The sequence below is a fragment of the Hesperophylax consimilis genome, chromosome 6, assembly GCF_061612785.1.
Source record: "Hesperophylax consimilis isolate HC1 chromosome 6, BYU_Hcon_1.0, whole genome shotgun sequence".
NCBI classification, from domain to species: domain Eukaryota; kingdom Metazoa; phylum Arthropoda; class Insecta; order Trichoptera; family Limnephilidae; genus Hesperophylax; species Hesperophylax consimilis.
The window spans coordinates 26,600,487-26,615,991 of NC_142841.1; the positions used below are offsets into that span (position 1 = coordinate 26,600,487).

Consider the following 15,505-nt stretch of genomic DNA (forward strand, 5'->3'; position numbering starts at 1 on the left):
TTTTCAAACTTTTTGTAATTTTTTTTTTATTCTTATCTACAATAAACATAGTACAACCTAAAAAAATAAAACTCCTGGTATTTTGTGTGCTTCACAGTGTAGAAACGTTTTTAAAATGAGAAATCTTAATCATACAGAATTGTTCCAAGTTTTTTAAAATCTAGATACTGTATTTGCAAATAAAAAAAGTCAAACTTATTCGGTCCTTTACAACATGCTGGTAAGCTTGCAATGTAAGCTTAAGGCACCAACAAAATAATGTACCTTGTTCCTTACCCTGAATGCATACACCATAGCAATATTTTATAACAAGATCAACTTTTTAACTCTTTTCAATACAAAGTTAACTCTTTAAAAAACAAATACAATAAAAATAAAACAGGCAATGTAGGATTAGGTTAAATGAAAGTACATTACAATAATATTGTTTACAAATAAATGTTCAAGTTCATTTTTTACTTTTATTCTTGATCTGACCCATAAGATGGTTGAACTTTTGATCAGCATGATGAACGTCTTTTTCAAGAAAGTAGTAAGCTCTTCCTGAACCTTTTGTTGTGGGAGGGTCAACGATATTAAAAATATTTTGTAGTGGAACAAAACAAATATCTTCTTTTTTATGTGGCCAGTAAAAGGATGGAGCTGGGCCAAAAGGATGCATAAACTTGATTGATACATCACACTCGTCTTCATCTTTGGAAACCACAAGTCCAAAAAACCAATGGTTGTCATATACGCAAGCTACATAAGAGTTTGTACAAATTTGTACCATACTTAGTTGCTCAGAGCGATTTCGTTCCCCACTGAAGTTAAAAATCAAAGCATAATCTGAATCTGAACTTATCCTTTTTGTGCCAACTTCATTTTCAGACAGAGGAACAAAGCAGTGGAAACCTCGAGTGCCTGGTATTGTTTTAGCTTGTGAAAAACGCTGCTGTAATTGTTGCCTGCAAGTGAATAAGCTTTCTTTTCTCAGCAAGTAAAAATATATATTTTCTACTCTCGACTGACAAAACTTAAAAGTTTTGTCTACAGTTGTGATAGTGTTGCCAGGGCCAAGTTGCAAACTTTCTCTAGTTAGAAGACGTTTTACTGTTCCACCTATTCCATCACAGGGAGATTTCCCATGACTCGTAGCAAAAAACGACCAACATGCTTTCAAGTTGAAGTCTTTTTGATGGTGACACAGATTTAAAAAGTTTTTGCAGTTTTTATATTGCGCTGCGCAACCATCAGTAAAATAATGAACACTTTGAATTTGGGGAAATTTTTGATTTAAAAATTGAGCAACAATTTTTTGAGTTTCGTAAGAGACATTTTAACAACGTACACCATAACATGAAACAACTACTGTATTTATATAGATGATCACTGCTTTGAAGCTGACTCAGAACTAAGCATGTCAGAGGAAACAAAGCATGTAGTATCCTGCAAACTTAGTGATGAGGCAGATAGTAATTTTCATGTTCTGTCTTGTTCTTGTTGCAGATACATCATTTCCATGTAGTGACTTGTCTCTAGGACTGTTTCTTTGATATTAGTCCATTCATTCAACCTATATTACTAGCTATATACCTAAACTATAACTTGCCCAATTACAAACTAAAAATAGATATTAAAAAAATCACAAAAAGTTTGAAAAAAGTTTAAAATGGATTTTATTTATTTTTGTATCTAGATTTAAAAAAACCTAGAACAATTCTGTATGATAAAGATTTCTTATTTTAAAAACGTTTCTACACTGTGAAGCACACAAAATACCAGGAGTTTTATTTTTTTAGGTTGTACTATGTTTATTGTAGATAAGAATAAAAAAAAATTACAAAAAGTTTGAAAAAAGTTTAAAATGGATTTTATTTATTGAAGCAAGTAAAATGCCATGAATTTTATTTTTGTATGTGATTCTATGCTATTTGTAGATATGAATAAATAAAAAAATTACTTCATTAACACTGTACCTTCCCGAGATATTGCTTTTTTGTAAAGTACCTTTTCCGTCCCAAAAATTACTTAAAAAATTACTTTTGGTAATTTTTTAAAGTCAAGTAGATAAATGTAAAGGGTTTATTTATTTTTTTCTGCAATCAGCATAGTTTTCTTGATAATATTGAAAATTTTCATTGCATTTGCACTATAAATGACAAAGATACAATTTTTTTTCATTGAAGGTACAAGCTCTTCCGGAGTGCTCGGAATATGTAAAAACGCTTATTTTGCCCAAACTTCAACTGCCCATAAAAAAAAACGAGTTGAGGTAGGAAGGTAAAATTTGGTATATTTTCTTATCTATATGGAAGGATTAAAAATTTAAAGTTTCATCAAAATCTGAGATGGTGGGTGACATGGCCTGGATGATTTGGTGCGGATTGACCCTTTTGTAGTATATATTTTTTTGATTTGAGCTTTCGTTATCGAGTAAATCGAGTTTGAAGTTGATTTTTTTTTTTTTTTTTTTTTTTTTTTTTTAATCAAATTCTTATAAATTATTACTGAAGATCAAAGTACCCAACTAATTAAAACTATTTGAAAGTAAAACAAATGAAGAAACTCGGATTTGAAGCATTATTTTGAAATCACCCTTCATTTAACCCGGTGTAATCATAAAATATTTCTGCTCTGCAGGGTTAAAACATCTGTTGTTCAACCCTAAACACCAGAAAAAACTTTAACCCTAAAATAGCCGAAAAATATTTTTTTTTGTTTTTTTTTTTTTTTTGTGAAAATGCTCAAATCAAAAAACTTTATGTTTTTTTGGGTTCCCCATGTGGTGTAGATTCTCCAGTTTCCCGCTTGTACTACGAGTTTCCGGACACCGTGTATATTAAAGTGATTTAAACAAAGTTATTTGTGTTTTAATATAATTAATAATTTCATCAATAAGTGATAAATAAGCTTTGTGAAAAAATTTTCTTCGAAAAATAAATTAAGTTTTATTTTTCTTTATTGTATGAGTATTTAGCATCTCCACCTAGGGATAATTAACCCTTTTAATCCATAGCGGATTTTCTAGGAACTCACTGCTCTTGCCTCCATTTTATGGTATAAAAAATGCTCCCAGCATTGTAAATTGTAAATTAACACACTTCTGCCGGGAAAGATAGTTCTACCTTTGGGTGGCAGAAAAGATGGAATTATTCAATGTTTTTATGTGAATATTATCAGAGATGTGCTTTATTTCAAATAAATTCATTTCAAATGGAAATGCAAAATGCAAAATGGGTATTTTCCATTTTGCATTTTAAATGCTTTTCTAAAAACCATTTTGCATTTTGCATTTTAAATGCTTTTCTCGATGCATTTTCCATTTTAAATGCTTTTTTGCAACGTTCTTCCTACTATCTCCACTCATCTTTTTTTCATAAGCCCCAAATATCAGTCGGTCCTCAACCTCGCTATGAGAGATAATTTACATTTGTCAAGTTGCTCCCTGGTAGGAGCCCTGGCAATTGAGTGATACCATGACAAAAAATACTGATTCAAATACTGAACATGGGGCCATGACGCTGTAATATTAAATGTTAGATAGCAGTTTCTATGTTTTTACGTTGGCAACATGTAATGATCTGTCCTCTTCAAACTTTTCCTTCTCTTTTTTCTACGATAAATTTTCTTTAAGTCCCATAGGTAACTTTTCCATAAGGCTTTGGTTGTATATATCCGGGGTAGGAATGTCCTCCCTGCCGTCTTTACAAGCCCTTGCCCCTCTCTTTATTACACACCCCTTCAAGTGTGTGCACCCTAGTTTGTCTACGTGGTTTACGATCTTGAACGTAATCATTTCACGTAACGGTTCAGTATAAAAAGGTTTCACCGAACGTTGTGTTGGCTTTTTTGTTTCTCAGTATAGAAACCTAGTTATCTTTGTATGTGTGTGGTACCCCTCGGTTCTTTTGAGATAGAGTGAGTTGAATCCATTACCGCTGTGTTTTAAAGCCATTTCATAAACCTCATTCTCTGACTCGCCTGCTCACCGACTAGCTACGTGATTCTACCTGTCGTAGGGTAATGTGAGTATAACAAGGTGTTAGATTTTATATGTGTGATAAACATACGATAAATTTATGGTGTTAGTTGTCGGCGCCATCCATGTATATATTTTGGGAGGGGAAGGAGAGGAAAGGGAATGAATTTGTTCAAGTTAAAGTTGGCTCCTCCTCTTTACCAAACAAAACCGATGGATGATAATTTGAACAAGGCGATCAATATCTGCGTGTCTGGATATCACAACCGGCCGGGTCTCCCCTTGTTCCAAATCGGCAACCGTCACGCCAGAATAAAGAAAACCAGGTCTCCTCACCAATTTCAGAATTGCCCCAACCTCATGCACCTCCAGGAAAATCTACTTTACTGAGTGTAGAAGGGGAAAACCATGACATCCCTTGTCACGAATCTAGTCGCGAAAATGTGACACGTAAGGTCCTAAGTTACGTGCCACCTCTAGAAAACGCTGTAATTTCCTCGTCGTCGGGAATTTACATCCCTTTCTAGGTCAATAACATAGATAACACACGACGATCTTGTCGACATTTAGCCCGCTTCTATCGATAGGTTGTGTGCCTACCCATTCAGCCAATTATCATGTGAGATATATGTAAGGTTTACTCGAAATGCCAAATTTAGGATGAGGACTGTCTGTATTTTAATATTTGGTTCCAGTAATTATTTCATGAGGATACTAGCATCCTCGTGTATTAGGTATGGGTAACTTCTATTGAATACCTATCCTCTCAGGTAGGTATAAACGGATAATTGGTTTGATTTTTGCATTTAATTTAAAGAGGCTGCCTACCTCTCGAAAGGTACCTGTTGAGAAAAGTTGTTCGATTGGTAGTTTTATTTCGGAGATTACCATCTCCCTCTTTTGACTCTAGATTTGTTTTTGTGCATCCCAATTTGTAAATTAGAAAGTCAAACAATAGATGAAAAGTATTCATTCTTTCAAAAAAAAATTTTTTGGAGTACATTCATTTCGTTTATTTTATGTGAGTATTCAAATCATCACAAACATTAGTCTCACGAAAATTTGTTGTGATTTCATAATCTGTAGTCGTGGTGTTTTTGGATTTACCATCATGTAATTAATATGTTTGTTCTACATTGATGTCCATTATTAAATGACAAAATCTTTAAAAATTGTATAATTATTTTAATTGTTTCACCTGAGAAACCATTTTGCATTTTCAATGCATTTTGAAAATAGGTATTTTGCATTTTGCATTTGAAATGCTTTTCTAAAAACCATTTTGCATTTTCAAATGGAAAAGTTTTGACCCATTTCCATTTTTCATTTCAAATGGTTTTGGGTACCCATTTTGCACATCTCTGAATATTATATACCAATCTTTTTGTAAAGGTCCCAACTAATGTGTGCATAATTAGTTATCGAATCGTAATGCAAGTCTTCTTTTTATATTTATCTTCGTGCCTTTCGTTTACATCGGTATTTCAACAAAGGGATAGTATATTATTTGTTATTGTAATAATTCAATTCCTGGAATGAGGGTTTTTATGACCGTGAAACCAGATTAGAATCTCTATCTCTGTTCCGCACCCACTCAACTCCTATGTGCAAGGGAGCGAGAGATATCAGGCGTATTTAAAGAAAGCAGGTATGGGCAAATACCAATATGCGGACCGTAATAAACATATTACAAGGTTAATAGTATTTCAAATAATATTCGATTTTAGTTTAGTACTTTCATAACTTGGGTATTATGCTGGGTTACTTACGTAGAAATTTTTATTAAAATATTTAAATTATTTTCGAAGATATAGCGATTTAAAACAAATTCAAGAAATTCACTCGGGACCTTTATTTTCGCACGGAGACAGCTTAGCGCCAGCGTAAAAAATGCCCGCCCGAAATGTGTAAATGGAATAATGTATATTAATTTATTCTAGCTTGTCATTTCGTCACTTATCCATTATATATATTTTTATAACATTAGAGAGATTAAAAAACATTTCTGTGAATATAAATAGCTATCCTGGGAAAACTACATCGGATAGATGTATGATTTTTGTAAGTATAAGAAAAATTATCTGGAAACAGAGTACATACAATTTACAATAACATAATTTTGCAAAAAACAAAGTTATTACAAAAGTGGTGTCAGCCGGGCTGCTAGGCATTCTAGCTAGCACGCTAAGGGTTAAACAGTAAATTATGCATAGGGGCCGTTCAAGTATTATGTAAGCACTATAGGGGGGCAGGGGGGTCTTTGCTTTGCTTATTTTTGATGACATGGGGGGGTGGGGGGGTCGAGATAGTGATTACGTCAGCACTGCTCAGCAGTAGTCATTTTTTTTTTACACATTGGCAACCCACACATTGTCTATGTTTGAAAACCAAATACATATTCGGGGATTCCCACAAATAATTAATACGTTTAGGTACTCAATTAAAAAACAGAATACATTAACAGAAAAATGCATATAGGTACCAATTTTTACGTAAGCATGGGAGGAGGGGGTAAGAGCTTTGCTTACTTTTGGTGACAAGGAGGAAGAGGGGGTAAATAATTGTAATAAATCTGCTTACGTAATACCTGAACGGCCCCATACTGTGAACATTTTAAACTGAATTTTTAACACTTACCCACATCCCAATGCTAATTTTAAGAATAGTTTAATCATGTTACATAAACTTCTGTAAATATTCCAAAACAATAAAAAAATAATTAAAATTTTCATTGATGTTTTTTCTGTTTGTAATTTTAGATTGATTATAATCGCTAATGTATAAATCTGTTTGTCTGCAGGCCCTTTCTCGGCTGGAGATCTCAGAGGCGGAACGCCAGGGCATCTACTCGCTAGTGGCTGCCGTGCTGCACCTGGGCAACGTGCAGTTCGAGGAGGCGGAGGGGGCTCGCGGGGGCTGCGTGGTACGCGCGGGCTGCGAGGCCACCCTGCTCCAGGCCTCCAGGCTGCTGGGTGTGGACGCAGGGGAGCTGCGCATGGCGCTCTGCTCGCGCCTCATGCAGAGCTCGCGTGGTGGCGCCAAGGGTACTGCTATCATGTGAGACCATACTCGTTTATTTTCAAAAGATTAGTAGGATTTAGCTGACTTCACTGAGGTACAGCCTGGGTTCCCTCTGCACTGTTATTTCTATTCCTCTTCTTAGTTGCTTTCACAGCCTTTGTTCACACATAATACATAGTGTCCAGATTTAATTTTTTTTTATTTATCAATGTTGCATGTCGTATCTTGTGATTGTCCTGTTTTATTTAACTTCAGTCAAGCCTAAACTCTTTCTCATTTTATAATCTCGATGTGTAGAGCCTTTTACATTATCTTTTTCTGTCTGTGCCACCTTTAATGTTAAATATTTTTGTCTATGGCACGTCATAGTGTAATATTGTCATGAATTTCGCATCTATAATATCTTGTGTCTGCGGTCACGTCAAATATTGTTTTTCTTTTATAAATAGCTTGTTGTGATCCAGATAGAATTCAATTCTACATTATCATTCATTCAACATTCATTATCAACCAACTCTCGCTTCTCTCTCTAAGTTTTAATGTCTACCCTCTTCTGTGTGACATATTAAAACGTATCAAGAAAAAACACAAGTGTTTTACTGAGAAGCGAACCTCTCAATCTATCTCAACGGCAAGCCAATCCTTGGCGTGAAACGAAGGAAGCCCAACAAGCCGATCAGCCTTACAACCTGACTAGAGGCTTCTGGAGTCACGAACGAGGACGCTGCTCAATCAATACTTTTTGTAAATACAATTGTTTTGTGATATTCTTAACTTTCATATTAGACTCGTGCCCATATTATGGTAGTCGTATATGATTTAAATTATAATTTAGAAACTAGGAAAATAATATTTTGTGGGTTCAAATAATAAAACATAAGGGAAACAAACATATTGAACCAAAACAGAAATAAAAGTAAAGATTAAACTGAATGATAAAATCGAAATTTTGAATAAAATAGAATAAAAATGTTAATATCAAAAAGTAATGGCGGAAATACATTTGTGAGCCAAAACGCCGGCCGAGCCTCCAATTTTGGAAAAAAACAAAGCAACAGCAAATTGCGCGAAATGCCGCTTGCTCGCGTTTCGGCTTGCAAATACATTTGTAAGCCGAAACGTCAGCCGAGCCTCCAATTATGGAAAAAACAAAGCAACGGCAAATGCCGCGAAATGCCGCTTGCTCGCATTTCGACTGGCAAATGTATACACAGTATAAGATTAAAATGTATCATGCTAAATTATACCAATTATTTTTAAAACGACACATTTTGGCAAGCAAAGTAATAGCCTGCTTCACGCATTCATTGCAGTATCGATGAGGTCCACAGGATGACACCAGAACTCCAAGAATGGCTCCGAAAACTAATAGTGTCGATGTATATCAAACATCGAAAGTATACAAACTAAAAAAAATGAGATATTATATTTGATTTAAACAGAATTAATTTCTGCACACGGTAATATTTTTGAAACCTTCAAATGTCTTTTATTTTAATAAGAAATACTTAAATAACAACGTTAATATGCCCCACCATATTATGATTGAAGAAAATACATCGCCACCCATGATTTTTGTGATTCTTTTATACTGATTAATATTCTGAATGTCTCCAGGGTTCCTCTGAAGGTGTACGAAGCCAACAACGCTCGCGACGCGCTGGCTAAAGCCGTCTATAGTCGGATGTTTGACCACATTGTCAATAGGATCAACCAAAGCATTCCATTCCAGGCTTCTGCCTACTATATCGGTATCCTCGATATTGCTGGATTTGGTAAATACAACTATTGATTCTTATCTCTTTTCTCTTAGACATTCCATTTTCTATCATATTGATATCTGTATGTCTGTTTGTGTTCTAGAGTACTTCACGGTCAATAGCTTCGAACAGTTCTGCATCAATTATTGCAATGAAAAGCTGCAGCAGTTCTTCAACGAGAGAATATTCAAGAATGAGCAGGACCTGTACAAGGTGGAGGGCCTCAATGTGCCTGAAATAACTTACGTTGATAACCAGGAATGCATTGGTAAGAAACCATACTGTCACTTTACAATTTTAGTATCCACAGATGGCATAATAGCCCAGTACTTACAGAGTTCACTGGGTATTGTCTACTTGTTCCACTACATGACCCCCAATGTTTAATTTCATTCACATTAATTTCTTTAACATTCATTCTCAGCATTCCCCCTGAAGACTGCAATTCATATCCAGATTGTAGATAAGCATTATTGACCCAGGAGTCATTGGCTCGATTTCTCTGCCATCTAAGTCCTTTATCATTGCACAAGCAACATTTTCTGCTTGTAATGATGATAGTAGGAGTCTTTCAAATATTAACAAGTTATTTGTAACCCTCATAACCCGCGAATGTATGTTGTGAGTATTTTGCAAAAATGCAAAGTTTTGCTGATACATCACTTAATATTTTGCATTAATTTTGTTCTCTGGCCTCTCTTTAGTCTACGAAAACGCACTATATCATATCTGTAATACTTTTCGGGTTAACATCTGAAATAAGTCAATTATGCATAAATCTTTTCAGCAAATGAGCACTAAGGGATGCATATTTCTTGGCTATACATATTATACCGTGAAATATACTGTGTTAAACAGCAAAGTCAGACAGAAGGCAATTTCGTTGAAAGATTTTTTATTTAACGATGGGTATCTGTGGTATTCGAAATCTAACGGTAGTGTTTGAAAATGGTTTGAAGTTAGTTTCTTGCTAACTAATTGAATAATTGTTTACAAAAATGATGTCAAGATCGGAAAAACTATAAAAAAATGGCTAGAAAACAAAAAGAAAATGATTTCTTGGCAGTTGACAAGAGGTTGACAGGTCAAATGGTCTCCCTCAACAAGTCTCTCAATTCGGGCCCCAACGCAGTAAGTAACTAGACAAATTCGTCTCCAAGACCAAGATAAACCTCACCCATGAAACCCTTGCTAAGTAAAACTCCTAAAAAACCAAAATAAACGGTTACTAGAAACTGTTTAAAAATAACGTAATACATTTCTTATTAATCAACAGTTTGCGTGGTTTGAGTTACCAGCGGAAGAATCACGATTAGTAGATTAGTAGTCATAGAAATGAACGAAGGTAATTGTACAACAAGGTATTTTTCAAATGTGATACAGTTGATTCAGTGCCGGTCCTGTGCGGGCTCAATTAAAAAATCTTACTCCGGGCGCCTACCTCCAAGGCACTGATAATACTTTGCAAGTAACACAGCGACCTTGAGGTTTTTACTAGCACTTTGGCGACGTTTAGCTCAGCCGGCCTTGAGTAGATTTTTATAAACGCGTCTTACAAATATTACACCAAGCCAAATCATCCCCAACACTTTCGAAATGCAACCACAGAATACTCCTGGGTTTATTCAACGACATGATAGACTGTAATATTTTTGATGATAATAATAAGAATAACAACAACATTATAATGCGGAACGAGGACACTGGCTAATGTTCGCGTTAAGAAAAAATCTTCACAAAACACTGAAATATTATTATATATTATCCCCTCAAACAATAATATTCTTTATGACTGCAAGTAGGTAAGTACTTATTAAAAATGTATCTTCCAGAATGATCCCACTTACTAATAATACTAATAATTCTAAAAGCAATAATTGATAAAATTTAATGTTACTCAAATTTTCAAATTCGATTATCCCGAAACTAGTATTTTTGACTTAAGGCGATGCACTACGTCGTGTAATATTTTAAATAGAGCCGCTATCAATAACAACCCTTACGTAGATGGCGATAAGGTTTCAATTCCCGCTTAACACCATCCGTCTGTTTTGATTTATGCAAGAAAAAAACATGGCCAAAAAGTGCCTTTTATTTTATTTTGTGGATGTTCAGGCATAAATATGTAATTTTTATTCGATTATTTAATAAATAACTTAATTTGCCACATTATATTATCGTAAGTAGGAGATTTTGAACTTTAAAGCAGTTTTCATAGGCATTTACATTTTTTTTTTCTGGGCTTATAAAAAGACTTGATAAAAAACACTCGATTATTTCAAAGGCCAAGATGTATTCTACTCGCAGTATTTAATTGAAGCATCTGAAACATTTCTGGGCGACCAAATTTTCAAACCAAAAACACAAGATTTTGCATTACTACGTATGGCATCGCCTTAATACTTTTTCGCAGTGAGCCCATGATTACTTTCCTCTCGACTGTGAGTCGGACGCCGGCATCCGAGAAATATTTTTGCTTGGTTTTTTTTTTAAAGTGCTATTTTAACCCTTATCTATAGAGAAACTGTATGAAGAACAAGGTCAAAATCGCTTGCGCTAATATCAGTCTAGAAGATACCTTTTATTTTATTAGTGTAGCCTCTTTGGTAGCTTTCAAATTGACTTCTCTATGAAAAGCCGTTGTCATCTTTTTTGTGCATCTTTTTCAACGTTCGCTGGTGGACGGACTGCCACAGTAAAGACTGTATTATACGACGAATTTCCCAAAGAAACGTAAGTAAACATGATTTTATGCATAGTTCATTGAACAAGTCATGTGTTTTTCATAAATATAATTCATTTTTGCAAAAGACAAATACGTAAAATTCCTGTCAAAAACTGGAAGTGTTTTCGCTCTGAAAATTTATTGTGTTTGAATCAAGTTATTTATGTCATATATTACATTATTTGGAATGATTTACATGTTATTGTGTAGAAAAACCATTTGAGAGAATATATAAAAGCTTTTGTTTTGTCAATATTTAGTGTTTATTTTATGAAAAATGAATTACTGGCCGAAAATGTCAAAAAAAACTTGCTTATAAAAAGTTCGTTTTTGTTTATCAATATTGACATCGTAATATTATATTATTTGTAGAGATTCATATGTCATTATGTAAGGAAAACTATTGGCATTGTGTTTCAAAATCATTGTTTAGTCAATATTTAGTTAAAATATTATAAAAAAATAAGTTTTGCATCTCAGCAATTGACACCAATACAATCAAGATTTCCAATTTGTTTGAATGTATCTGTTTACGGAATTTTACGAAAGCTTTGAAAAATGACTAGTGTCGCCATCTGTAGTGATATGTGAATATTGCAATCTCCATACAAAAGAAACCACCACAGCAGGGTGTACTAGAAAATGTAAAACTATTGTTTTATTTACGGAAATATTTTTTTTGTTATTTATTGTTTTATGAAAAATCGTAATAAATATCACAAAATTAGATCAGGTGTACAGGATGTGCTAAAAAAAATTATAAGATTTTTTTTTATATATGATAAAAAAAAAAAACAGTATGTAATTATAAATATCTTTTTTAAAATGATATAAATACAAGTATATGTCTGATTGCTTCTATCGCTTTGCAGAATGGAGACCACAATACAACATGATGCAGGGGGCAGAACCACCAAAGACACCGCATCGATCGCCATGACGGTATGTTTTGTATTAGTAGTAGTTATATTAGGTTGATTGTACGCTTCATCTTTTCCAGAATTGAAAGACATTAGTGTAACAATAAATGTTTACTGTTTCAGGTTTCAAATCGGCCACATAAGAGGAACATAAGAGAACATAACATAAGAGGAACTGAAATAAATACGATGAAAAAAAAATTTTTTTACTAAACTTTTTTTTATTGAACCCCACAGCACTTGAATAAAAAAATGTATTTCATGTAATATAAAATTGAAATAAATATGATGAAACATAAATCTCCGACTTTTATTTTTATTGAACCACCCAGTTACTTGAAATTGAAAAAATGCATTTTATGTTATATAAAATTGAAATAAATATTATGAAAAAAAATATCACTAAAATTTATTTTTATTCTCATTGAATCATGATTCTTTGCACCACTCTGTATTTCGAAGAATATCTGTATACAAAAATGGCGGCCATTTTGGATATCGATGTATTGAAGTTGGTCAACTGTCTGAGGTAAATATTGTATATATTAGCATTGTTTTGGATATAAATTCACTATCGAAATAATAGGTGTGAGGTTCCATTAGAAAGGTAATTCTATCTAGTTTATTTTGATGTAATTTTTATAATATTTCGCAATATAATTGTGTCAAAAACCAAGTTAGTAAAGTGACAGCGAAAATTTACATCATAGTGCATAAATATATTTTTAGCATTATTTATTTACAGGTTTCTAGTATAAAAAAATATTATTAGTAACAACAATAGTATGAACTACCAAAAACTGAAAGAATTGCTTTCATAACTTTATACAATACGACACAAAAAAATTCTAAAGTGCACGCTTGGCTTGACATTTTTTTTTGAAAAGCCTAAAATATTTTACATTTTCAAAACAACGTAAATGCCATTATTTCTTTGAAAACACTTTTGGTTTGTTTTTTTTTCATATAGGCTATTTATTCAGGTTTGTGTAGAAATAATAAAATCCGTTTATATTCATATACATAATTTTTTTGACAATTGTTTCCCGAACGGGGGAATTTTTTATTAATTTTTCAGATAAAGTTAGCTATTCTGGGAAAACGTCTTACGATATAATCATGAACTATATATGAATAATTAGCTACATTATCTGGTAAACAGAAAACAATCGAAAAAAAAGCAAATACTTAGTTTTCATTAAGATATTTGAGCAGAACACATCGAGGTAATTTTCGCGCCGTTTCCGAAATTTCGTCCCACATTCAACAGGTCATACTTTTTCGCAGTGAGCCCATGATTACTTTCTTCAAAAAATTTTTTACATAAAACATGATCAATGAGAATTAGTACATAGCTCTGTTAATAATATAATTATTTCGTATTCCAGACATCATAGAGAGCAAGAACGGCGGCATCTTCAACCTGCTTGACGAGGAGTCGAAGCTACCCAAGCCGGACTTCACGCACTTCACGCAGGCCGTGCAGAAGCAGTGGGGCGCGGCGGGGGGACGCCTGGGGCTCCCGCGCCAGTCCCGCCTCAAGGCACACCGCACCGTCCGCGACGACGAGGGCTTCTTGGTCCGCCACTTTGCAGGGGCTGTTTGTTACAACACTGTGAGCACTTCTTCTTTTGTATGATGGGGGTCTGTGAGCCAGTCTCACCCTGTAGAAGTGAAGTTCATCAATTACGTAATCGGTAGTTTGTACAGTACAGCATGTGCCTTGTCTGTAATTATTTTAATTCATATAATTAAATTTTAATATGTAAATTAAATCCTCAACTCGGGAGATCCCAGTGAGGATATCATTATCTCTACTTTTACATTCAAAGTACAACATGGTAAGGTAATTTTTGCTGATGACATTTTTAGTACTAAAAACTAAATTTATACATATTTTTTTAGGTTAGGTTAGGTTAGATTATACAATTTAACAATAATAATAATTTCTGATGCCATATTATGCGTGTCAAATTTTAAAATTAATAAATCCATGATTGTTATATTTTGGGTATGTATAATACTTTTATGCCGCCGTTCTCAATACCGTAATGAGCATATTTGCCTACCGAACAGCTGATTGGGGTTCGATTCTTGGCTGTGGCAATTTAATAAACTTTTTTTTTAATTGTAATTTTATTTTCTACAAAAAAATCATTTTTTTATATCCCGTCATTTTTTCACGAGTATGCGCCAGTGCTATAATAGAAAAATGAAGGATAGGTGTAAAAAAAGTAAATTCAAAGGCTAATATTATATATTTATTATTTCTTTTAGTAAAATAAGTGAAATAATAGTATTCGAGTCATTAGTTCACGTCAAGGGTCGGAATAAAATAGGTAAATGAGTATAAAATGTAAAAATAAAAAAAAGATAGTAAAATATTTATTATTAAAAAAATATGTATTATTATCATGACACATTGTAAACTAAACTTACTATGTTTCACTTTGTTTCAGAACCAATTTATAGAGAAGAACAATGACGCGCTGCACGCCTCCCTGGAGTTCCTGGTGCAGGAGTCCAACAACAAGCTGATCCAGGGCCTGTTCTCCAACAACAACAACAACCTGTCCAAGGGCAAGCTCACCTTCATCTCGGTGGGTTCAAAGTTCCAGACACAGCTGGCCGAGCTTATGGACAAGCTGCGCAAGAACTCCACCAACTTCATCCGCTGCGTAAAGCCCAACAGCCGCATGGTGGACGGAGAGTCAGACAGCTCGCTGATCCTGACGCAGCTGCAGTGCTCCGGCATGGTGTCGGTATTGGAGCTCATGGAGCATGGCTATCCGTCGCGCGCGCCCTTCCAGCAGCTCTTCTCCATGTACGCCAACTACCTGCCGCCCGTGCTGAGCCGTCTGGCCCCCAAGACCTTCTGCGAGGTATGTCGCCTTATTATCCAAGAGCCTGGTTCAGATGTAGATAGCGATTTATATTCCCGCAAATTTATTTTTGGGGAATATTTTTATTGTTATTATTATTTAATGGGAAAGCTGCATTCTTCTAATGCGCTCATATCTGATTTCACACTAAGGATGGGTTGTTACGGAGAATTTGAAGAATTCTTCAAATTTCAACGTTGATTTTCGGGTTCTGTAAAAGTCTCATTCAAGTTCTG

At 34.2% G+C, this 15,505-nt stretch overlaps 1 protein-coding gene and 1 long non-coding RNA gene across 8 annotated transcripts in view; both read left to right on the forward strand.

The window, feature by feature from the left end:
• Nucleotides 1–15,505, forward strand: part of jar (Myosin heavy chain 95F jaguar) — a 102,808-nt gene that overhangs the window by 66,752 nt on the left and 20,551 nt on the right. For all 7 annotated transcript variants that reach the window (XM_089632505.1, XM_089632508.1, XM_089632510.1 and 4 more), the window contains exons 8-12: nucleotides 6,762–7,018; nucleotides 8,600–8,757; nucleotides 8,846–9,010; nucleotides 13,776–14,002; nucleotides 14,847–15,269. In XM_089632505.1, coding sequence (XP_089488631.1) covers nucleotides 6,762–7,018; nucleotides 8,600–8,757; nucleotides 8,846–9,010; nucleotides 13,776–14,002; nucleotides 14,847–15,269 — 1,230 coding nt within the window. The remainder of the gene's footprint in view (nucleotides 1–6,761; nucleotides 7,019–8,599; nucleotides 8,758–8,845; nucleotides 9,011–13,775; nucleotides 14,003–14,846; nucleotides 15,270–15,505) is intronic.
• On the forward strand, nucleotides 11,180–12,711 carry LOC149423142 (uncharacterized). The gene is made up of 3 exons (XR_016302278.1): nucleotides 11,180–11,475; nucleotides 12,340–12,409; nucleotides 12,511–12,711. It is a non-coding gene; the product is annotated as an uncharacterized LOC149423142 (long non-coding RNA).